Genomic DNA, 25,101 nt, shown 5'->3' with positions numbered 1-25,101 from the left:
CCTTAATTTAAAATATTTCAAAATTATGAAAATTAAATATTAACAATTATAACTAAAACTAAAATATACGTACATCAAAAACTAAAACAAAACAAGTCAAGTTTTTTTGAAGTATGAACTCGTAACAAAAAAAAACTATAAATTATATAATCCAACTACCATCAATCATAAAAAATATGCAAATACTGTTGAAATACTTATTATCCAATATTAGTTGTTGATATACTTATTATCCAATGTTATTTTGCTAAGTTTTTAAAATAAATTTTTGAAACTTTAGAAACTTATTTGTAATGTAAAGTTACACTTTCAAAATTTTAGAGAATTTAGTTATAAAATATATTAAAACTATGTAGTTTTTAATTATTTATTGAAAAATCTAGAATGTTTTATTGAGGTTCTACAATAAATATTTGGAATTTAACGAAGGTTAAAAAAATTTCATTATTTTGCCGAGGTTTCAGAAAAACCTTTGGAATTTAACGCAGATTAAAAAACTTCCGTTATTTTGCTAAGGTTGTAGAATAAATCTTTGAAATTTAACAAAAGTTTAAAGAACCTCCATTATTTTGCTAAGATTTTTAAATAACATTTGAAACTTAATGAATGTTAAAAAAAACCTTCATTAATTAAATCAATTCTTAAAATTATATTAACCTCCGCTAAATAACCTCCATTAAAACCTTCTTTATTGATAATAGTTCTAATTCAAATAAGAAGATTTTTAAATAAACTTTGAAACTTAACGAAGGTTAAATTTTTTTTTCATTAATTAAATCAATTTCTAAGGTTATATTAACCTTCACCAAATAACCTCGTTAAAATCTTCTTTTATTATTGTAATAATAGTTATAATTCAAATAAGGAGATTTCATCCACCTCTCTTTTATTCCCCTTATCATCTTTAAAGGGTCCATGTGTTCATCATATTCTCTTTTTTTAAGGACACAAATTAAAATCCTTCAAACGAAGAGGAAGAAAATTAGCTAGTTGAAATTAAAACCAACCTTAAATTTATCTAAGATGGTTAGTCTTATGAAATTAAGGTAAATAATTATATGAATGCTGATAAATATTTGTTTTAGTTTTATGTATCTTTTAAAACTCCATCAAAGTTACTATATAGTTTTAAAATAATCAAGGGTAAGGCGACATATAATGTGTTAACGTATCATTTATCTTTTTTATTTTCTTATAAATATTCTATTTTTTTATAATATTTATTTAAAATAATAATATTAGGCTATTCTTATATATGAACACAATATTTTATTTTCTTAGTCTTTATTATGGAAATAATTATATTCTTTCAAATTTTAGAAATAATTGTTTAAGATATTTTTTTTTCTTTTGTGATTGATATTATTATTATTATTATTATTATTATTATTATTATTATTTTGAAAGCAGGAAACAATTGTTAAGTATAAGAATATTACATTTTAGTGTTGGTTAAAAACGGATACAAACCAAAAGTAAACCAATGCTAAAGCGTTGCCTTGCGTTGATTAAAAAATTCACATTGTGTGGTTGGAAGCTATTGAATTTTGTGTCTCCTTGTGAATTATAAGTGGCGTTGGCCAAACAAACTCAAAATCGATGATCAATATTTAATAATATAGTTAGCAGCTAAATCAATGCTAACTAAATAAAATATAAAATAAATTAAAAGATTTACGTTGATCAGTTCACACATAAAAATATAGTTAGAATAGGTTAAGTAAATACTAACACTAAAAAAAAATTAGTTGTTACAGTGACTAAATTAAAAATTATTATAGAGACTAAAAAAATTTTAGTTTCTAAATTAGTTTATATTATTATTAGATGGTTTTTAAATTAGTGTCTAATTAACGATCAAAGTTTTTGCTACTTATTATTTAGATTCTAAATTTGGTAGAAAAACTTTGGTTACTAATTAGACATCAATTTAAAAACTATTTAACAATAATAAAAATTAATTTAGAAACATTTTTTTTTAATCTCTAAAATAGTCTCTAATTTAGTCACTATAACAACTAATTATTTTTTATTTCTAAAAATTAATTTTTATTTCAGTATAAATATTAAAAAAAGTAAAAGGTTTAGACGAGTGTATTCCACATTATTAAAAGAAAGCAATTTGATTTTAGAGTGGGTCTAGTATGCTAAGTGGAAGAAAAAAAAAATATAAAACATCGATTAGAAGGATGCTATAAATGATAAAGAAATAAATTTACATTTAAAAGCATTTTAAATCCGATTTTAAACCTATCCAATATCCAATATGAATTATATTTTAAATTCAATTATAACATGAGAAATAGGTTCAAATAATGTTTTAAAATTAAAAATAACATAATTACAAGATTACCAAAAAAAAGTGTCTCATTACACATAGTGAGGAGATTGAATAATGACTTGAAAGTAATTGTAAAATAATGAAACAATTAGAATAAATGCAATGGAAAACTATCAAAATAAATACAATGGAAAAAATTAGAATAAATACAAGTTTTAGTACATGAAAAAGAAATATGAAATAATTAAGCTTACAATGTGGATGAATTTCAAGTAAAGGATTGGTCATCAAAATCTTCAACATACTGGTGGTGGATTTGACTAGAACTTATTGAACTGTTACCAAGTTGTCCGTCATTATAGTCAGTTATTGTATCAACATAACGATGTACTCCAACTGTTTAGTCCTTTGATGTGTTTAGTTAGCTATTTTAGTTACGTCAACTTTTTCATTTGATTCTTGAACTTGCTAACAAAGTCATTCATTCTCAATCAACTGGTCAATGTAATAGAAGCTAACAAGGAGGGTTGAGTGAGGGATGACATTCCATGGTGGAACTTAGCAGCTAAGTATGTAGTATCATATGTAAAATCAAAACGTACAATAATGAAAAATAATGCACATCATCATCTTAAGATCTTAAAAACTATGATTCTCACATTTCATACATAAATTATAATAGAGATTGACACTTACCTTGATCCATGAAAGTCCCTATGTGAGCAATTTCTTTTTATCTTTTCTCAATCTATCTCTTACAATTCCTTTCTTTTCTCACGTTCTTTCTTGATGGTTAACCAGTGAGACAACCTCATTTGTAGAGATATAACCCGTTTCTATTATTTCTCAATCTTCATCAGATTAGATTTTCATTAGGTATCATAATATATATATATATATATATATATATATATATAACTTCCCACATTAACAAATGGGCCTTTTATTTTATTAAATCATATTCAAACCCAAAGTCCAAAATCTATTTCAGAAGTCACATTATAAAATTAATTTACATAATTTTCTAACATTCCCCCACTTGACTCATATGAACTATAATACTTTCATAATTTAATAATTACATAAATCATAATGCGCATTGAAAGACCTTACGTAAATTGGTTCTATCATCAATCAAAATAAAAGATACAAAAATAATAAAAGTCATGGCGGTTACATGTCATTTAATCAACACATTTCCTTCCATGTATTTTATAATAAGACTTTATAATGAAAATTCCATAATGGGTTCAAACATAATGTCATTTTCATCAACAATAACATAATTTGTTTTCCACACCATAATTTGCTTGCATATACATAAAGTAGAACACATAGATTTCAGAAACTTTCATATATCAATGAGATGAGAGTGTCCATAGTGTCAAATAAGCATTAATAACAACATTCATCATTCACTAGTAGACATAATGGCCATATTCTCAACATGACCAATAAATGTTTTGGACGATAACCCTTTTGTTAAAGGGTTAGTAGTCATAAGATCAGTGCTAATATGTTCTATTGATACTCTATGTTTATGAACTTCCTCTTTAACAACAAAGTATTTCAACTCTATATGTTTAACACCTTTCGAATACTTGTCATATTTAGAAAAGAAGACAATTTTAGAATTATCACAATAAATTCTCAGCGGCTTGGTAATACTATCAGCAATTCCATGTCCTGAAATAAAATTCTGCAACCAATTAGTCTGAATTGTGACTTCAAAGCATGCCACAAATTCAGCCTCCATGATGCATGCAACAATGACTTACTACTTCGCACTTTTCCATGAAATTGCTCCTCCGGCTTAAAGATACACATAACCAAATGTGAATTTTCTTGTATCCATACAACCAACGAAATTTGAATTTGTATATCCAATCACCTCAAGATGATCAGATTTCCTATACATAAGCATATGATTCTTTGTCCCTTGTAAGTATATTAAAACTTTCTTTGCATTTTTTCAATGATCCAATCCTAGATCACTTTGGTATCTACCAAGCATACCAACTGCAAAGCTAATATCTAGTCTTGTACATGTTTGAGCATACATCAAACTTCCAACAACATATGCATAAGAGATATTCTCCATTTGTTTCCGTTTGAAATCATTCTTTGGACATTGCATGAGACTAAATTTGTCTCCTTTTTGTATTCGAACAAGAGATGTTGACCATTTATCCACTCTGAATCTCTCTAAAACTTTATTAATATATGTTTAAGACAAGCCTAACAGTCCTTGTGATTTATCACAAAATATTTCTATTCCTATCACATAGTATGCCTCACCCATATCTTTCATTTCAAAATTATTAGAGAGAAACTTCTTATACTCTCGCTTAATAGACCACAATCATTAGTTACAAACAAGATATCATCAACATAAAGAATCAAAATTATAAACTTGCTCCCACTAACATTCAGATATATAAACTGATCAATAATGTCTCCTTAAATCCAAAGGACACAATAGTATCATTAAACTTAAGATACCATTGTCTGAAAGTCTATATAAGCCCGTATATTGATTTCTTAAGTTTATACACCATGTGTTCCTTTTCTTCTTCAATGAACCCTATTGGTTGATCCATATAAACACCCTCTTCTAAATTCCCATTCAAAAAGGCAGTTTTAACATCCATCTGATGCAACTTAAGATCATAATGAACTACTAATGCCATGATAATTCTTAAGGAATCTTTCTTAGAAATAGGTGAAAATGTTTCCTTATAATCAATGTCATCCTTTTGAGTAAAACCTTTGACAATAAGTCGGGCCTTATAACGTTCGATATTGGCATGAGAGTCATGTTTAGTCTTAAATACCCATTTACTCGCAACTCTTTTACATACTTATGGAAATTCCATAAGGTCCCATACATCATTGTGTGCCAATGATTTAAGCTCATCTTTCATGGCATCTAACCACTTATCAGAATTATCACCATTGATTGCTTCTGAAAATGAAACTAGGTCATTATCAATGCCTAAGTCATTTTCTGACTCTTGTAGATAAACCACATAATCATTCGAAATAGCAAACTTTATTTCTCTTTGAGATCTTCTTAATACTATTTCTCGTGGTTGTTCTACTACAAGTTCATTGTTAAACCCATGATCATTAATTTGTTGTTCTTCTTCATCGCTAAGTGGTTCAACTGCATTAGGAACAAGAACTTGAATTAGAGATACTAGTTAAAGGAACTTGTACTCTAACTTCCTTAATCTCCACATTTTGTGAAGCTTCACTCACACTAGTTTCACCATTTTCAATAAACCGTGCATTTCCAGTTTCAACAATTCTTATACCATGGGTAGGACAGTAAAACATATACCCTTTTGAATTTGTTGATAACCAATGAAATGTCCACTGATTGTTCTTGCATCCAATTTTTTTTTTTTTTTGCGGATGGTATATTCTAATTTTTGTCTGACATCCCCAAACATGCAAATGTCTCAAACTGGGTTCCTTACCTGTCCACAATTCAAAAGGTGTCTTTTGAACTACCTTACTAGGAACTCTATTCAACCAATACATGACAGTTTTTAAAGCATACATCCATAATGATACAAGTAAAGATGAATTACTTAACAAATTCCTAACTATATCTATTAAGGTTCAATTACGCCTTTCTGACACACCATTTTGTTGTGGTGTACCTGACATTGTGTATTGAGCACAAATACCACATTTTTCAAGAAACTTAGCAAATGAACCAGGGTGTTGTCCAATTTCATCATACTTTCCATAATACTCACCACCTCTATTTGACCTGACAACTTTCACCTTTATGTCTAATAATCTTTCCACTTCATTTATATTAACTTCCAAGGCATTCACTGTTTGAGATTTTTCATGCAGTAAATAAACATAACCATAACATGACAAACATCAATAAAGGTGATAAAATAGATTTCTTTATTGAAAGAATTTACATCAAAAGGTCCTCACATATTAATGTGTATAATTTCAATAAGGTGAGTGCTTCTTATGGATCCCTTCTTTGTATGTTTTGTTTGTTTGCCTTTAGTACAATCCACACATACATTCAGATCAGTAAAATTTAAATTTGGAAGTATTTCATTCTTTACTAATCTTTGCATCATTTCTTTGGAAATATGTCCCAAACGTTTATGCCACAAGAAAGCAGGACATTCATCCACTAAACTATGTTTAATGCCAACATTATGATGTGAGATCATAAGAGTTTCAGTATATAAATTATCAAGATTCAATTTATATAAACCATCATAAAGAGTACCAAATCCAATCAAACAAGTAGTCTTATACAAATTGAAACAACCATTCCCAAATTTAAAATAGTATCCAACAACATCAAGTTTAGACAAAGAAACTAAATTCCTAGAGATACTAGGTACATAAAAAGTATCCATCAAGTCTAAATAAAATCCAATGTCAAGGATTAAACGATAAGTCCCAACAGCTTCCATGGGAACCTTTACTCTATTCCCCATAAAGACAAACTTTTCATTTGGTTTTATGGTTCGGGTTGAAAGGAATCCCTACATCATATTAGAACCATGAGTTGTGCATCCAGAATCAATTCACCAAGAATTATGTGGAACTTTAGTTAAGTTTGATTCAAAACATACATAATAAGTATTAAGCATTCCTTTCTTTTCGAACCAAGCCTTACATTTCAGACAATCCTTTTGAAAATGTCTACACAAAAATGACATTATGTTTATCAATTCTAGAAAGTTAATGAAAATTTTTATATAATCAATTGATCGGGATATTTGGGATGTAATTGTTAATGGTTTTTTATGCCTAAGCATATCAGATAATTAACTTATTGAAAAAGCACGGGTTGACTAGTTTGAAACAAAAAATAATGAGCCAAAAAACACACACTCATACGAGTATGAACTCTTTAGAATTATTGTAACACGAAGAGACAATTGTAGATGTACATAAATAGTTTACACATATTGTAAACCATCTCATTGGTCTTTGAGAAGACCTTTCATAAGGAAGAGTTGAACATTAAAGTCCTCAAATTTGGACAAATCATAGCAATCCATAGATCACCACTATAATAAAGAAAGTTGACCACACTAACAACAACAACTTTGCTTTGTGTAGAAAGTTTAGGAAACATGAAATGAATAGATTAAAAGAGAATAAATATATTAGAGTACTTAATAAATAACCAACAAAAATAGTATTTATTAGATTTGATTCATTCACTAATTTTATCTATTTTAAAGTTTATAATTTCTTATTTCTTATGCATGAAAAACATTTATATTAAGAGTATAATACAAATGTTTATACAGTAAAATATCTTTGAAAAAAAAAACTAAGTCAAGCACAGAAAACATGTTTTGAGTACTTCTCTATGCATCACCTTATTTTGGTACCAAAAATACCAAGAAACAAAATCATTTCTCAAAATCTAATAAACGGTATCACAGCTTCAACAAAAAGAGACCCAAACACACCTGCATTATTATTCATATTTTTATTTTATTTATATCATACACATAAGACATTGACCTTAAACTTGTTGTCATGCCTACACTTATTTATTTTCTTATTTGTCAAATTACATTACTCGAAACAAAAAAAAGGAAAAAAAAACTTATAATGACAATAGAAAAGAAAACGAAGTGAAATACCATTAATTCAAGACACCAAGAAATCCACAGGATGGATGTCAAGGTTCATATCCAAATGAGTGTAGTTGAGGTTGAAGATGAAGTGGTACTCTCTTGATGACTGTGAGTCCCCATACCTCACTCATGTCTACATCTTGCATTGGTTTACCAGTCTCAGGAATTTTCCAATCAAACCAGTAGAGGAGATTAGCAAGCATATACTCAGTGGAAGCAAGTGCAAATGAAATTCCAATACACCCTCTTCTCCCAGAACCAAAGGGAATAAACTGCAAATCATTTCCTTTAAAATCAACTTCTGGCTGATCTTCAAATCTCTCGGGAAGGAACTCTTCGGCCCTGGTCCAAATTTCAGGGTCCCTCTGAATCGCCCATGCATTCACATACACTCTTGTTTTGGATGGAATATCAAAGCCTTTCACTTTTACATCAGATGAAGTTTCTCGGGGTGTCAAAAGAGGAGCAGGTGGATATAGTCTCAGAGTTTCTTTCACTACACATTTCAGATAATTCATTTGATTTAAATCATTTTCATCCACTTTTAATTTATACCCAACAACCCTTCTTACTTCTTCTTGAACTCTCTTCATGGCATCAGGACTATTCAAGAGCGCCGCAAATGCCCATTCCAGAAGTGTTGAAGTAGTGTCACTTCCTCCAGCAAATATATTCTGAAATTATCAAAATGGAAATTTCCCTTAAGTAGAGGTGTTTATGGATTCTTAAACATAAATTTTAAGCATATTATATTTTACTGTTAGAGCAATTATTTATAAGAATTGATGGTGGGTGGGAATATCCATTAAGGTTGTATCATTAAAAAGAGAAAATTTTGAAATATTTTAATCTTAGGTGACGTGATTGCATCATTTGAAGATGCTCTATGCTACCTTTTCTTAGCATGTCAGAGCAGAAAATAAGCATATGTACCATCAGAATTGCCTTGACGTCATCATGTGTAAGCTGAAAATATTGCTTTCCTGCACCATCTTGAATTTGAAGGAGTGTCTCCAGGAAGTCTTTATTATGAGGTTGGTAACCGTCCCTCTTCACTATTCTCGTGCGTTCAGCAATTAACTGATCAAAGAAAGAATCTAATGCCCTGAAAGTGGCCTTAAATTCTGGTATTTGGCCAGTAAGAACGTCAATCCAACCTAACAAAGGAAAGAAATCTCCCACAGTGAAAGTGGCTAAGTGTTTCATCATCTTCCTTCCTAGCTCTCCAAAGCTGATTCCACCATCTGGGTTGTCATACCTTTTTCCAAGAACACATCTAGATACTATGTTGTTCGAGGTTTCAATCAGAATCTGACTCAGGTTGACGCAAGAAGACCCTTTACTTTCGCTGCATGCTTCACGTATGGCACCAAGCATCCCTGAAACTTCTTCTTCTCGAATGGACTGAAAGGATCGCACCCTTTTTACGCTTAGAAGATCAAGAACACATATCTTCCTCTTTTGTCTCCACTCTTCTCCGTAGTGTGTAAAAGCCACGTCCGTGCATCCATACATGATGATTTTCATGGCTGTGGTCTGAGACTTATCGGAGAAAGCGACATCGTGGGTTTTGAATACTTCTTTGGCCAAATCAACTGATGAAACCAGAAGAGTTGGAGTTTGGCCTAATTGCAGCAAGAACAGAGGGCCGTACTTGCGAGAGAGTGCTTGGAAGGAGCGGTGTGGGAGAGTGCCTAGTTGATGAAGGTTTCCAATTATGGGTAGTTTTGGTGGGGAAGGAGGCAAATTCAACTTGTTCTTTCTTCTTTTGTAACTAAGCACAAAAAGGAGGCTTAAGAAGAAGATCAAAATGGCTATGGAAGGGGTTGGTAATTGCTTTAAAAGTGAGGATGATGGTTCAACTTGAAGAGCCATGTCTTCTAGAGTCACTTGGATTTAGTATGCTAAGGTGTGTATGCATCCTCCATAACCAGGGTTCAGAATTTATAGAATTTCACAAATGATTAGCATGGAGAAATGTATCATAACAAAAACACGCATAAAAAAAACGAAATTTCCAGTAAAATAATATCGAACCAACGTGGGCTGCAGAAATTTGTGTCATATACAGTTTTATTTTTAAAATTATTTTTATTTAATTATGCATGCACAAACAGTTTTTCATTTAGTCCCTATATTTAAAATTACTCATACTAATCTGCTTATAGACGTTTAAATCTGTTTTAGTATCTGTTCTCTGATATGGTATGGATTCAAACGAATTAGAAATGTATTTGTTGAAACTAACACGAGTTAAAATTGCAAATATAAGGATTAGAAAGAATATTTTCTAAGTGTAAGGAACAAAACATACAAATTATGCCACTGAATGAAATAACTATTTATACTTTAGATTTGAACCTGTAAATGAAATAACTATATAAATCATTACTATTTTTATCTTTTTTATTATACTTCCTATCCGGTCATTCGTATAAACTCAAATGGTTAATTTTAAGTAATAATGTTATAAATTTTAAATTTTTTATTAAAATTGTCTTATAGAATATTTTTCACGAGACACTTGCCCTTATATTTTAAAAAAAAGGTAATGGGTTGTCAGATTTATCTTGAATTGCCTCTTTTGTAATTATTGAAGATAATATTTTGCTTTGAAACAAATTCAAAATCTCAAACTCAAAATTTGTTTACAAATTATAATAATTAAATTATTAAAATATAAATTCAATAGACAAATTATTTAATAACATTTAAATAAATAACTTACACAAATATCCTCCCTAATGAGATTCTTGTCTATTTTTAATATGTGGTCCTAGTCAGGGATCAAGATAGAGACCATAGATCGAGCTAAGACTCACAAATAACTTACAAATTGAGTCTGATTAGGGCCTGATACCCTGCCAGTCTGAGGGTCTATTTGAACTGGTACCCTATTATTACCCATACGCCTAATCAGAAGGTTTCTCAGTCGTGTAAGGTCCCTAGTCTTCTTGATGATTCAACCATGTGATCGATCTACAAAGAATAAAACCATGTTTAAGATATGTATTTAAATTAAATAAAACAGATTTTTAAATAGAAAAGCTAATAAAAAAATACTTGATTTCTATTGTGGAAGTGTTAAAATGTTCTCCCATATTCCTTCATTGTGATCATGGCGTGTAGCATGTACTTCATCTACATCATTTTCATCATTCAAAGGAGGTAATTATATTGAGAATGAAGAATTTTCTACAAATTGGACCCTTGAGTTATCTTGTAGATGAATACCATGTTCAGTTCTCTCCTGTACGAAATTTGACAACCTTTTATTAGAAGGATCTTTCACATAAAAAACTTGTTTTGCTTGGTAAGACATAGTGAAAGGATCTTCCTTCCACACTATCTTTGTAAGATCAACCAAAGTAATGTTAGAATTAATGACCTAAACAAGATGAAGGTGAATTGTTTGACAAAATATTTTCACAAAGATTGGATAGAAATGAAATTTTATCAACAACCACAGAAGAAACAATCAAGGAAGCCAAACAATCAAAGTAATTAAAACTATTTGCAGAAAATCAATTAGTTGAAACTTCATTTTAACCGGTTGTTTATAGCAGCAACAATACAAATTCAAATAAAACAATTTATAATGAGTGAGAGAGAGAGAGAGAAAGAGAGATTACACAACCAATTTATACTGGTTCACTCAACCCTGAGCTACATCCAGTCCCCAAGACAACCATTGGGTTTTCCAGTAGCAATCAATCACAAATTACACAATACAACACCACAAAGAGGTGATCTTGATACCACAAGAACACTCACTCTCCTTGCCTTTCACACAACCTTAGTCAGAACACCCTCTGACAATACAGGTTTACACACCTTTTACAAGTATAGAAAAGAACTATTACAAGATTAAAAAAGGAACAAATTACAATTGGCAATTCAGGAATCACATAGCTCCTAAGATCAGATCTTGAACCAATGCACAACTACTTAGCAATCTTGTAAAACTTTGTATCAAATCTCTTCTCAAAAACAATTTCAATCTCACTTTCTGTATATATTTGAATACAAAGAGAAATCATATTTATAGCTCTTAAAACTAGCCGTTCTAGGTAGTTAATCACGAGCCAAATCAATTTTAATTCAACTGAAAACAGATTTAATAAGCTTTTTGAAAAGCTGTTGAAATGTCGTTTTAACCGGTTGAATTAGTTATGACAGTTAGTCAACCAAGTCAAAAACAGTTTTGAAAACCTTCAAATAAGCTAAGTGTAAAACAACCAATTATATCGTGATTTCAACAGGTTGTTTTTCTCTTTGCTTTGAATTTTTTTTATCTTTTAAAACAGATTGATCTAGCTTGTGCACAGGACTAAGAATGATCTTTACAAGAATTTTAAATACCCTAGAACTAAGCCCCAACCAAAACAACAAAACATCAACCCTTCAACACAGATTTGGATCATCAAAAGCTTCCATGTTCTACAAGTAAAACCCAAGTTATCTACATGCACTCCTATGTTACAATCAACCCATTTACACTTAAATACATGCACTATGAATTTGATGTAGTCAACCTCCTAGATTTCTTCAATTACTCCAAAGTAATTTAGAGTAGCCACCATAGGATTATTGTCTTTTGAGCTAGCAAAGTGCATAGACTCTGCCTCAAGGGTAACACCGCAATCTGCATAGTACTTTTCTCATCTTCAGCTTTTTTTATAAAAAGACATCATATTAATATCATACTCAGTCCACGTTATCACATCAAAGTTAGGTCCTCGTGCTAACCATTTATATTCCTCAATATCAAAATCTTCTTGACCAATTTTATCTTTAAACCATTTCAAGAAAGTCTTATTGTGCTCAGTCAACAACCATTTCTCATTTGCACGAGGGTTCATTGACTTTAACAACATCTTATGTGCATCTATATAAGGAAGAACATCATTGGTGTTATTCAAAATATACAAATGTCCTTGGAGAACTTCATGTTGGTCTTTTTGAACCACCCTCACACCTCGTGTGCCTTTACCTTCACACATTGCTTCATGCATCGACTTTGGAACTCCTATGGCTTCTTCTTCTGACATATACGTTGTACAAAACTCAATTGTTTCCTCAACAATGTATCTCTCAACAATAGATGCTTCTGGACGATACAAATTCTTCACATACCCTTTGAATATTTTCATGTGTCGCTCAATTGGGTACATCTAGTGTAAAAAAATAGGACAACATATTCTAATTTCCCTCACTAAATGAACAATTAGATGAACCATGATGTCAAAAAAAGAAAGAGGAAAATACATCTCTAGTTGACACAAGATAATGATAGCTTCATTTTCTAATGCATACAAGTTATTAGGATCAATAAGTTTTCTACAGATAAGATTAAAAAATATGCATAGGCGAGTGATCACTTGTCTAACATTTTTTGGTAAAATCCACGAATAGCAACTAGGAGAAGGTTTTGCATGAGAACATGAAAATTATGAGATTTTAAGCCCATAAGTTTCAAATCTTGCATTGATACAAGAGTTTTAGTATTTGAAGAGTATCATTGTGGTACTTTAACTCCCCGTAGACACCTGCAAAAAATTAATTTTTCAAATTTTGACAAAGTATGACATGCTGGAGCCAAATATATTTGTTTACCATGAGGTTGTGGTTGCAACCCCAAGCGAACACCCATCTCAACTAGATCTTTACGAGCATTTATGCCATCTTTTGTCTTTCCTTTAATATTCAATAACGTGCCAATTATACTATCACAAACATTTTTTTCCACATGCAATACATTTATGCAATGTCTAACATCTAACTTCGTCCAATATGGAAGTTCAAATAATATGGATTTCTTCTTCTATATGTTTTTCACAATGTTTTTCTTTTGTATTTTTCCAAAAGTCACATTCGCATTGCAGATCCAGTTGTACACTTTCTCGCAGTTAAGGGTGGAGGTGCAATTTTTTCCTCCTGAGATCCATTAAAAACTTTCTTTAACCTACGTTAAGGGTGATTACGTTTCAGAAACCTTTTATGCCTAATGTAAGAAGTTTTCCTCCCATGTTTCAGTTGATGGTAACTTGTGTTCTCTTCACATATCGGGAAATCACTATGTCTTTTAACACTATAACCACTCAAATTCTCATATGCATCAAATACTTCAACTCCTTGATCCCATAAAAAATTCAAGTCTTCGATCAATGGACTTAAGTAAACATCTATTTCATTTCTAGGTTGTTGTCTTGGTCTTGATATCATCATAGACAACATCATATATTTTCTCTTCATACACAACGAATACAACAAATTATAAATAATAACTAAAATAGGCTACCAACTATGTTTGCTTCATACAATCTGTTGGAAAACCAAGTCTAATATTCCTTGGATCACTCCCAAACTCAGGAAACAAAGAATCAATTTTCTTCCATTGCGGTGAATCGGTGGCATGTCGTAACAATCCATCGGATTTTTTTCCATTTGCATGCTACCTGAGGTTTTTGCATCATTAACATTGAAAAATAAACATTTAAATTACAGAATAATTGGACGATAACATAATGTTTTTGCAGGAAGACCCTTTTTCACATAATCTTCCTCACTCTCATCATCCTTCATTTTGTATCGTGATACCCCGCATCTTTGACACTTGTGCAATGATTCAAACTCTTTTATATACAATATGCAATCATTGGGACATGCATGTATTTTCTCGTACTCCATACCCATCAAACACAATATCTTCTTCGCCTCATAATGAAGGGTGGGCAATGTATTATCTTTAAGAAGAATTTCCTACAACAACTCGAGCAACTCATTGAAACTTTTATCAACAACCAATTTCTTGTCTTAATATTAACTAATTTTAATATTGCTGACAAACGTGTGAAACTTGAACAACCGAGATAAAGAGGTGTTTCATAATCATATTTCAATTAATCACACATGTATGCTTGCTGGAAACTATCTTGTCCACTATCACGAATAATGTCTTCCATGTGATCTTTAGAATGTATATTAAAATATTGACCATCTGATACCCATACCATATCCACTTTATATAATTCTTCAAGAAACCATCATAGAGAACATGTTCTCTTATCAACCTAATTTCTAATTGCTTCCTATTCAAACAATTAACACATGGACAAAAGTATCTTCCATTTACAACTTCTACATTCCGTTGAACAAATTGTAGAAATTCTTCAACGTCATTTTCATACACATATGACTCTCATTTATCCAACTTTGATCCATGACTATGTAATAGAAAAACTAATATATTAATATCAATTTTTAGTTGATGTAAACACAATACAAATTGCCGAGGATCGATGACCCCCGAACCCAATATCAACATATGAAAATTAAAACATTATATTCCAAACATAATACATTATAAAACATATTACAAATTGTTGAGGATCAATCACCCCGAACCCAATACGTTCAATACAGTATATTTCAAATTCAAATAAAACTAAACATCTATATAAATAATTGTGAACTAAATTGATAATTAAATTTAAAATTAACATGTTTGAAAATAAAAAACTAACCTAGAGCGTGACCCAATGAGCTGCGGCAGCGGTAGTGAAAGCAATGTGACAGCAACAATGAAACTAATTATCTATATAAATAATTATAACTAAATTAACAATTAAAATTAAAAAAAATTAATATTACAATTAAAAATAAAATTACAATATTTGAAAATAAAAAACTCACCTTGGAACGTGAACAAAGGAGTTATGGCTGTGGAAGCGAGTGTAGTGTGGTGCAATTATGGAGGCGCAGCGGCGAAAGGATTGGTGGCAACGAAAAGGAAGAATGGTGGCACCGAAGAGAAAGAGTGGTGGCCACAAAAAGTATTGAAGGAGTAGGGGCCGTGAAAAGGAAGGAAATTTTTGAAGGAGTGGTGGCAACAAAGAGGAGATAAACCGAGTTGGGGTAGCAGTGGAGAAAAAAAAATGGACACACACGAAGGTGGAAGTTCAATGAAAACGAAGGTGGAAGCGACGGTGGAAGACAAAGCAAAAAAATGGAGGCAAAGAATAGAGTAGCGCAAAAGAGCAGTGCGGGCGTGAGCTTGAAAATAGGGTAAAAAATTATATTACACCGGTTCTTCATAATAACCAGTGTAATATATCTTTTTTTACTCAAAAATGGTGTATAACAACGGTTGTATAGCGCAACCGGTGTTATATACCTTTTTTAGAACTTATAATTTTTTTTCCTCTGAGGCACTACATATTACACCGGTTGGGCTATCAAACCTGTGTAATATATGTTGTCCATAGTTAAATTTTTGAATTTTTTTTCCTTGTTTTAGGCAGCATATACACCGGTTGGACAGTATAATATACCATGCTCACAAAAAAAGTTTTAAAAAAATTTAAGTGTGAGCATGTTACTTGTCAGAACAAAATATTTTTTTTTCTAGCAAGATTATACCAGTTGGATAGCCCTGCCAATTTAATAAATTATATAAAACACAATTTAATAAATTGATGACTAATTATACAAATTAAAGTTAAAATGTATATTAGTTATAATTGCCTCTTAATTACTAAAACTAAATAGAATAATATATATTATGAATAATTTAAAAAAATATGAATTTTGATGAAAATAATCAATATGCTGATGTCATGTGCTCCACCGAACTGTGACAAATCTTCTACAATATGTAATTGATTAGTTAGTTGCCATTAGTTTATTATTAATATAAGTTAACTAAACTAAGCTCTATAAATGAAGTAGTTGCACTAAATTGTATTATATGGTGTTTGGCCTTATCAAATTTGGGAATCTTATGTACACTCAAAGTTAAAAAAAAAAGTAAATTATAGTCTTTCATATTTTAAACGTTTCGATCTGTCTCGTAAAAAATGTTATTGCAATGATAATGTAGACAAATTACGACATCAATAATAGTGTTATTAGGTATTGGGTACAGAAAAAATTTAAGGCTAAATAGTATAAATTTAAGTTAAATAAAAGGATTTCATATCAAAGATTCCCTTCAATATTGAAAAACAGATATGCTTATTACGAGGTTAGTTTATTTCTACGTATTTATCATATGATCATTTTTGTTTCATCTTAGATATAAAAACAAGATTTCAGTGTTGTATTAATTTTAAGAAAGAACATTTACATCTTATATTATTTGCGTTTTATCAGAGACATTTTGCAAACGAAATATAACTATGTTTTATTGGTTTTGTTCTTGTCGTGTGATTTGCTTTTGTTTGTAATGTGTTTGGTATTGGTTTTGTTTTTATCAGTAGCTGATAGGGATGTTACAATCATTATTGTTGATACTTCAAAAATTCAAAAACATTCTCCTCACTTAGGACTTTCATTTTCTATCCTATTATTAATTACATGGAGCTTCCCTATACATTATTTGCTCCAAAATATTACGAAATTCTAACAATTTCCATATTTTAGACTCAATTTGATTTTTATATGTTTGGATTTTAATTAATTATTTTATCAATTTTATATTCATATATTATTTTTTTAAGTTTAATTTTCTATTTTCTATCTATTGTTTTCTGAATTTAATTTATTAAACCAGTTCTAAAACAACAGGTAATTGTTATTGTAATAATTTATTTTTCAAATCGAAAATAATGTCGACTAAAGTGAACCCTAATAAATATCAATGCAAAATTTAAAAGAAATCTTAAATAATTTCAAATATCTATCCGGTTAAATCAACATACATTATATTATATTAATATAATAATTTGAAAAGTTAGTATTGGCTTCACCACTAATTATATTATTTATAAGTAAATTTTTTACACTAAACATCGGTTAAGATAATGATAAATTCTTTAATATTACAATAATTTTTTGTTTAGTGCCTAATTTTATAAGTGTTCATGGACCGACAGTAATATTTTACCTTCCATACTTTTATGTTTATGTTGTGTTTGCTTTTATATATATATATATATATATATATATATATATATATATATATATATATATATTTATTGTGTTCAAGAAAGGAATGACACATATTTGTGTTTGTGTTGTTTGGATAAGTAGTTTTGAGGGATGAATGAGGATGGAAGGATGAGGGATTGGTATTTGATGTTCTTCTCTATGTGTAGAGAAATGCGAGTGATTCCACATAGACAACATGTCATTTACTTCAATGTCTTATGTTTATTTTGCATGTACTTGAAAATGGGAATGTGAAAATGTAATTGAAATGTTGAAACTCGATTTTGATGGAGCTTATAGTGAAGGAAGAATTGATTCATATTATTGTTGAAGGAAGAAATCAATTTGCATAGCTGTTATAATGAAGGGATAATCGATTCTATTGTGTGTAGTTGTTGATTTGCAAGATCAATTTTCAGGGAAGTTAGTGTGAAGCCAGAATTTTCCAATTGTAATTGAATCGATTTTCATGCACTTTGTGTAGAAGTCATAATCGATTCTTAATTAATAATAATTAATTTTAATGGTTAAATATGTTTTCGTTCCTGTACTATAACATGAATTGGTTTGTGTCCCTTCTTTGTTTTCATCCCTGTATTATAACATGAATTGGTTCTTCTTATCCTAAACCCTAATATTTCATATTTAAAGACAGACACTTATGGATATATATTGATAAAATAACTATAATTTAACCATTAATTTATGAATTTAAACATTTTTACATATTTTGGGATTATAATATGAATAAGAACGATTTATTCACAAATTTGTGTTCATTTCAGGATTCTAGGTGTAAAAATGGAGATGAAAGGGCCAAAGGAGAATAGACAAGATGAAAAGGGAAAGCGAAAATGCTCAAGACTCATCTAAGACAGAAGCACTCTAGAGGAACTCGCTTTGCCTAGGCGAAATCACTCCAAAGAAGTTGTGTTTTTTCTCTTCCAACTCGCCTAGGCAAGCCCAATCACGCCTAGGCGAGAGGTCACTTAGTCCAAGCCCAATTAGGTTTAATATGAGGCGTGAGCATAACCCTAGACATCATTGGGAGAATAGAAGGTGATAGAAAACCTTAGAGGAGGCAACCGTCAAGGAGACACATCTTGAATCTTCTTTTCTTACTTTCCAAGTGTGTAATGGCCAACATGAGTGGCTAATTCTACCCTTTGGGATTGAGAGTAATATGTTCTAACTCTTATGTATTAAGGTGATATTTAAATATCATATTCTATTCTTGATTGATGATTGTTATTGTCATTTGATTCTAAACGGTTGTTTTACATTGATTTTGATCCTTAGATTTGACTGAAAAGTACTTCTAAGCATCTGACCTAAATTATAATGTTTAACATATTTCAATGCTAATAAATTTGAATGTTAATTTCTATCTAACATTTATTCGTAACGATAAAGAGTTTTTATAAATATACGAGGAATCGATATTTAGGAGACTATCTTAATAATTTTATATGCGAGGAATAGATATAAATGAATTTTATATGAACATCAATATCAATCAATGATAGAATATTATTATGCTTTTCAAAATACAAAAGAGTGAGAAGGATGAACCCCCAATCCCAATTTTCCCAATTGAATCAACAACTCTTTACTTTGTTTTACTTACATTTTTGCAATCATACACAACAAACTTTATTATATTGTTTTTTATTTAGTGAATATTATAGTTGAAAATTCAACTATTCCTTGGAGGTTCGATATCCTTTCTTAGGAACAAATTTATTACTTTTGATACGATACACTTGCTGTGTCACCCAACAAAAGAATCATGATCTTAAGGGGTACATATGAGTATAGCAGCCAAGATGAAGAAACTAGTGAGATTGTTGCATCTAAGAGAGAAATAAGTGAGAAAAAAGGTTGTTCATACAAGATGTAAATTTTTTGACAAAACTTGTTCTCTCATTGTTGATAATGAGTTGTGTTGTAACTATTACAGTACTAGGCTAGCTGAGAAGTTACAACTCCCTGTCATTCCAAACCTTATAAACTTTAGTGATGATGGAGAATTGTCAGTTAAACAACAAGTGAAGGTCGATTTATTTGTGAGCAAGTATCAAGATAAAATTTTATGTAATGGTGTGTCCATGGAAGCTTGTCGTGTCTTATTGGGATGACTGTGGCAATTTGATAAGAAATCCATGAATAATGGATGTACCAACAAGATTACATTCACCAATAAAGAAAGAAAGTACATTTTCATCCTTTTACACCTTCCCAAGAGTTGGGGGACCAAATAAAATTAAAACAAAAAATAAATAATAAGCAAACACTAGTTCTCTTAGGAGAAAGTTGTAATTCTAAAGAGTCTAGTTGGCAAGATTTTGAGAAAGAAGAGAGGAAATAAAAAGAAATGGAAAAGAAAACTATGTATTCCTCTTTGATTAAATCATGTGATGAGTTGCTAGAAAATTTTAAAAAATATATAGAAGGCAACCAAACCAAACGAAATTGAAAAACAAACAAATAAACTTGTTCAAAAAAGGTACATGGATTTTAAAAGTCATGATTATTTTCCACAATTTGTGCATAAATCTACTTTTTATGGAATTTATGAGAAAAATTCATTTTGAATTGTTTGAAGACTACAATAGATTGTCAAGAACATAGTTTTAGACAAGAATAAGGCTATTGTTCGGAACCAAACTTGTAGATGTAAGAACAGATTCTTTTAAGAGGGAGGGGATGATGACAATCGTCCAGCCACAAACTACTATTGGGGCAATGACATGAAAAGTAGGACTCAGCAGAGACTCTCTCACATAATTTTAAGGTCATAACCTAGTTGTACGAAGTAGAATATGATTTCTCTTTCTTGTAAAATAATTAGGCCTACAATTGGGCCAAGTAGCATATGTTTTAGTCCTAAAGTAGATTAGGGTTATGTTAGGGTTTCTAAACCTACCTAGGTTGGTCATATAAAACCCTAGGATCTAGAAACAAGTCACATGGAAACCATTGCCCTCACATGACAAGTATGACTAGCTTTTGACACCTAGTTTGAATTCAAATTTACCCTAATTTTCTCTTGTAATTGACCAACCTCCTCACCTATAAAGGTACAAGGCTTGGTATTTATGCTGCCAAATTATAGTCAAACTCTCTTTTTGTGTCCTCTCTCTAGGATAGATACTTTGTTTGATCTCTCACATTTCTCCAAGTGATTAGGCATCACCTATCACTTTCCATACATCTCACAGCTACTCCAAGGTTCCTAAAACTCCTTGAGTTCTTCCATGACTCCAATTATTCATTGCTTCTGCCAATTCCATCCAAACACTTGAAGAAACAAATCAATTCGAGAAAATGCAAGCTATCAATAAGTTTATGCCAAATCCTAAAGGGTCTTAAGGTGCCACAAGTACATTCATCAAATGTTAAGAGCCTATAGTCTCAAACATTAATTGAAGCTACTTGGGTTAAAATCTCATGATTGTCATGTAACAGTTATTGTTGGTAGCTATTCGTAGGATACTACCTAAAGATGTTAGCAATTGGACAACTTGAGCACCTTCGTTGTGTGTATACTATAGGATTAGGGATTGACATCTGTCATTTCTTTGGGACTTCTTCACGACAATACTCCTCTGAGGCATCTAGCAAAGAGGTCATATTGTAGTTGAGGCAATATATCACGCAGAAGATAAAATAATAGGTTACTCAAAAGTTGAGCCAAGAGTTTGAGCAACACCTCAAGAGCTTAGGTTTGTCCCAACAAATTGTTCCAGCACACCAGACCTTTGTGTCTTCCATAGGTAGATATAACACAAAGGGGAGTTATGCAACTGATAATCCATCAGGGGATGACATTGGCGAGATAAGCTATTGTGAGTTATTTACGGAGGACGATTTCACTGCTCGATTCGTGGCCATAGGGAAAGTCTTTGTAGCGGTCACTTTTTGCATAATATTCCTCTCCCCCTTAATATGGTGAAGGTCACCATTGAGAAGGTACACATTGCTGATGTTGCAGTTCCTGTACCCACATATGAGGTATTTATTATGGCACAAACATTTCAAGGATTCACAGCCCGATCTAGACACCTCGTTAGATGTATTCCAAAACTTTTGGCAAGAAAATAAATTGTAATTATTAATTTTTATTTATGTATGAATACATTTGTACATTTAATTTATTGAAAATGAAGTTTATTTTGCATCAATAGAGTCCAAAACCTAGTCCTTAAAGAAAAAAACAATATGAGTAGGTATAACTTTTAAGTAGTCAATTATTAGCACTTCATCAATTGTACTTATACTAATGATTTTTTCAATGCAAGTGTCATTAGCAGTTACTTGTGATATACGTAAATGATCACACTACTACGTGGTTTTGTTAATTATACAAGATGCCACCTGCGTATCTCAAGAAAATAGTCGATTGGTAATTAAATTATCAACTTACATCATTTTATTACTTAAATATTTCCTAACTTATGTTTTTTTTATTAATTAAGTCATATAGTAGATATAACATTTTAAGAGGTTGACCAAGTGCAAATTCCCAAAAACTTACATGGTTGCAAAAAAAAGGTTATTTGTAATTTTCATTAATTAATTTTCTATTTTCTTTTGTTAATAAATATTTTTATTAGTGCAATAAACAACCAGAAGGGTTTATGGATGAATATCATTAGGTAATCCCGTTTCACTAATTCTTTATATAAAATAAAGTCTACTTTATGCTCTAATTTCAACTTATTTTATGTTGAGTATTTTAGGGTTTTCATAAAAAAAGGTATTTTAGGGTATTTAAAAAAAACTAGTGTTTTCATCCCTACACTTGTTTATTTTCTTCTTTGCCAAACTACATTACTCCAAAAAAAGGGGAAAAACAATTTATAACGACAAGAGAAAAGGAAACAAAGTAAAATATACCATTAATCCAAGATACAAATAAATCCACATTATTGATGTCAAGGTTCATATCCAAATGAGTGTAGTTCAGGTTGAAGATGAAGTGGTACTTTCTTGATGACAGTGAGTCCCCATATCTCACTCATGTCTATATCTTGCATTGGTTTACCAGTCTCAGGAATCTTCCAATCAAACCAGTAGAGGAGATTAGCAAGCATATACTCAGTGGAAGCAAGTGCAAATGAAATTCCAATACATCCTCTTCTCCCAAAACCAAAGGGAATAAACTGCAAATCTTTTCCTTTAAAATCTACTTCTGGCTGATCTTCAAATCTCTCGGGAAGGAACTCTTCAGGCTTGTTCCAAATTTCAGGGTCCCTCTGAATCGCCCATGCATTCACATACACTCTTGTTTTGGATGGAATATCAAAACCTTTCACTTTTACATCAGATGAAGTTTCTCAGGGTGTCAAAAGAGGAATAGGTGGATATAATCTCAGAGTTTCTTTTACTACACATTTCAGATAATTCATTTGATTTAAATCATTTTCATCCACTTTTAATTTATACCCAACAACTCTTCTTACTTCTTCTTGAGCTCTCTTCATGATATCAGGATTCTTCAAGAGCGCTGCAAATGCCCATTCCATAAGTGTTGAAGTAGTGTCACTTCCTCCAGCAAATATGTCCTGAAGTTATGAAAATGGAAACATCCCGTAAGTAGAGTTGTTTATGGATTCTTAACCATAGATTTAAGGCTTATATTTTACTGTTACAGAAATTATTATAGGATATCCATTTTAGTTAAGGATTGTATCATTAAAGAGAGAAAATTTTGAAATATTTTAATCTTAGGTGACGTGATTGCATCATTTGAAGATGCTATGCTACCTTTTGTGAGCATGTCAGAAGAGAAAAGAAGCATATCTACCGTTAGAATTGCCTTGACGTCATCATGTGTAAGCTGGAAATCATGCTTTCCTTCACCATCTTGAATTTGAAGGAGTGTTTCCAGGAAGTCTTTATTATGAGGTTGGTAACCCTCCATCTTCATTATTCTCTTGCGTTCAGCAATTAACTGATTAAAAAAAGAATCTAATGCCCTGAAAGTGGCCTTAAATTCTGGTATTTGGCCAGTGACAACGTCAATCCAACCCAACAAAGGAAAGAAATCTCCTACAGTGAAAGTGGCTAAGTGTTTCATCATCTTCCTTCCTAGCTCTCCAAAGCTGATTCCACCATCTGGGTTGTCATACTTTTTTCCAAAAACACATCTAGATATTATGTTGTTCGAGGTTTCAATCAGAATCTGACTCAGGTTGACGCAAGAAGGCCTTTTACTTGCGTTGCATGCTTCACGTATGGCACCAAGCATCGCTGCAACTTCTTCTTCTCGAATGGACTGAAAGGATCGCACTCTTTTTACGCTTAGAAGATCAAGAACACATATCTTCCTTTTCTGTCTCCACCCTTCTCCGTAGGGTGAAAAAGCCACGTCCGTGCACCCATACATGATGGTTTTCACGGCTGTGGTCTGAGGCTTATTGGAGAAAGCGACATCGTGGGTTTTGGATACTTCTTTGGCCACATCAACTGATGATATCAGAAGAGTTGGAGTTTGCCCTAATTGCAGCAGCAAGAGAGGGCCGTACTTGCGAGAGAGTGCTTGGAAGGAGCGGTGTGGGAGAGTGCCTAGTTGATGAAGGTTTCCAATTATGGGTAGTTTTGGTGGGGAAGGAGGCAAATTGAACTTGTTCTTTCTTCTTCTGTTACTAAGCACAAAAAGGAGGCTTAAGAAGAAGAACAAAATGGCTATGTAAGGGGTTGGTAATTGCTTTAAAAGTGAGGATGATGGTTCAACTTGAAGAGCCAAGTCTTCTAGAGTCACTTGGATTTTAGTCAGGTAGGTGTGTATACATCCTCCATAACCATCGTTGAGAATTTATAGAATGTCATTAACGAATAGTGGAGAAATGTATCATAACAAAAAGAGTAAAGTTTAAAAAAAGACCACACTCACTTAACAACCTATTATAATAATATAATAATATTTTAAATTAAAAATAAAATAAAGATAATTAAAATATTAATTTATAAAGTTGTTAAGTGAATGTTAAAGTATCACTATTCTAACAAAAAGAATTATCCATACTTATAACAAAAATACAAAAAAAATATTTATCTTTATAACCGTTATTTGGTACACAATTTTTTTAATTTTATCTTTATTAATATATTTTATTTTATTATTTTATTTTTAAAATTATGTTAAGAAATATTTTGTCATCTTAAAAATAAAATTATTTTAAATTTATTAAATTAATGTTAACGAACAAATTTTATATAAAAACTAATTCCATTATTTCT

General features: G+C 31.0%; 2 protein-coding genes across 2 annotated transcripts; both read right to left on the bottom strand.

The window, feature by feature from the left end:
• Positions 1–7,735: 7,735 nt before the first annotated feature.
• On the bottom strand, positions 7,736–9,846 carry LOC137822875 (phenylacetaldehyde oxime monooxygenase CYP71AN24). Its single transcript, XM_068627890.2, has 2 exons — positions 8,860–9,846; positions 7,736–8,600 (listed from the first exon to the last, which is right to left on the bottom strand). Exons 1-2 carry the CDS (start codon positions 9,799–9,801, stop codon positions 7,971–7,973), a joined length of 1,572 nt encoding a protein of 523 aa, XP_068483991.1. The 5' UTR covers positions 9,802–9,846; the 3' UTR covers positions 7,736–7,970.
• Positions 9,847–22,631: 12,785 nt separating this feature from the next.
• On the bottom strand, positions 22,632–24,689 carry LOC137822876 (phenylacetaldehyde oxime monooxygenase CYP71AN24). Its single transcript, XM_068627891.2, has 2 exons — positions 23,666–24,689; positions 22,632–23,423 (listed from the first exon to the last, which is right to left on the bottom strand). Exons 1-2 carry the CDS (start codon positions 24,245–24,247, stop codon positions 23,196–23,198), a joined length of 810 nt encoding a protein of 269 aa, XP_068483992.1. The 5' UTR covers positions 24,248–24,689; the 3' UTR covers positions 22,632–23,195.
• Positions 24,690–25,101: the final 412 nt, after the last annotated feature.

Source organism: Phaseolus vulgaris, chromosome 9 (genome assembly GCF_051622355.1).
Source record: "Phaseolus vulgaris cultivar YP4 chromosome 9, ASM5162235v1, whole genome shotgun sequence".
Classification (NCBI taxonomy): domain Eukaryota; kingdom Viridiplantae; phylum Streptophyta; class Magnoliopsida; order Fabales; family Fabaceae; genus Phaseolus; species Phaseolus vulgaris.
This window is presented reverse-complemented; position numbering and strand designations above follow the sequence as displayed.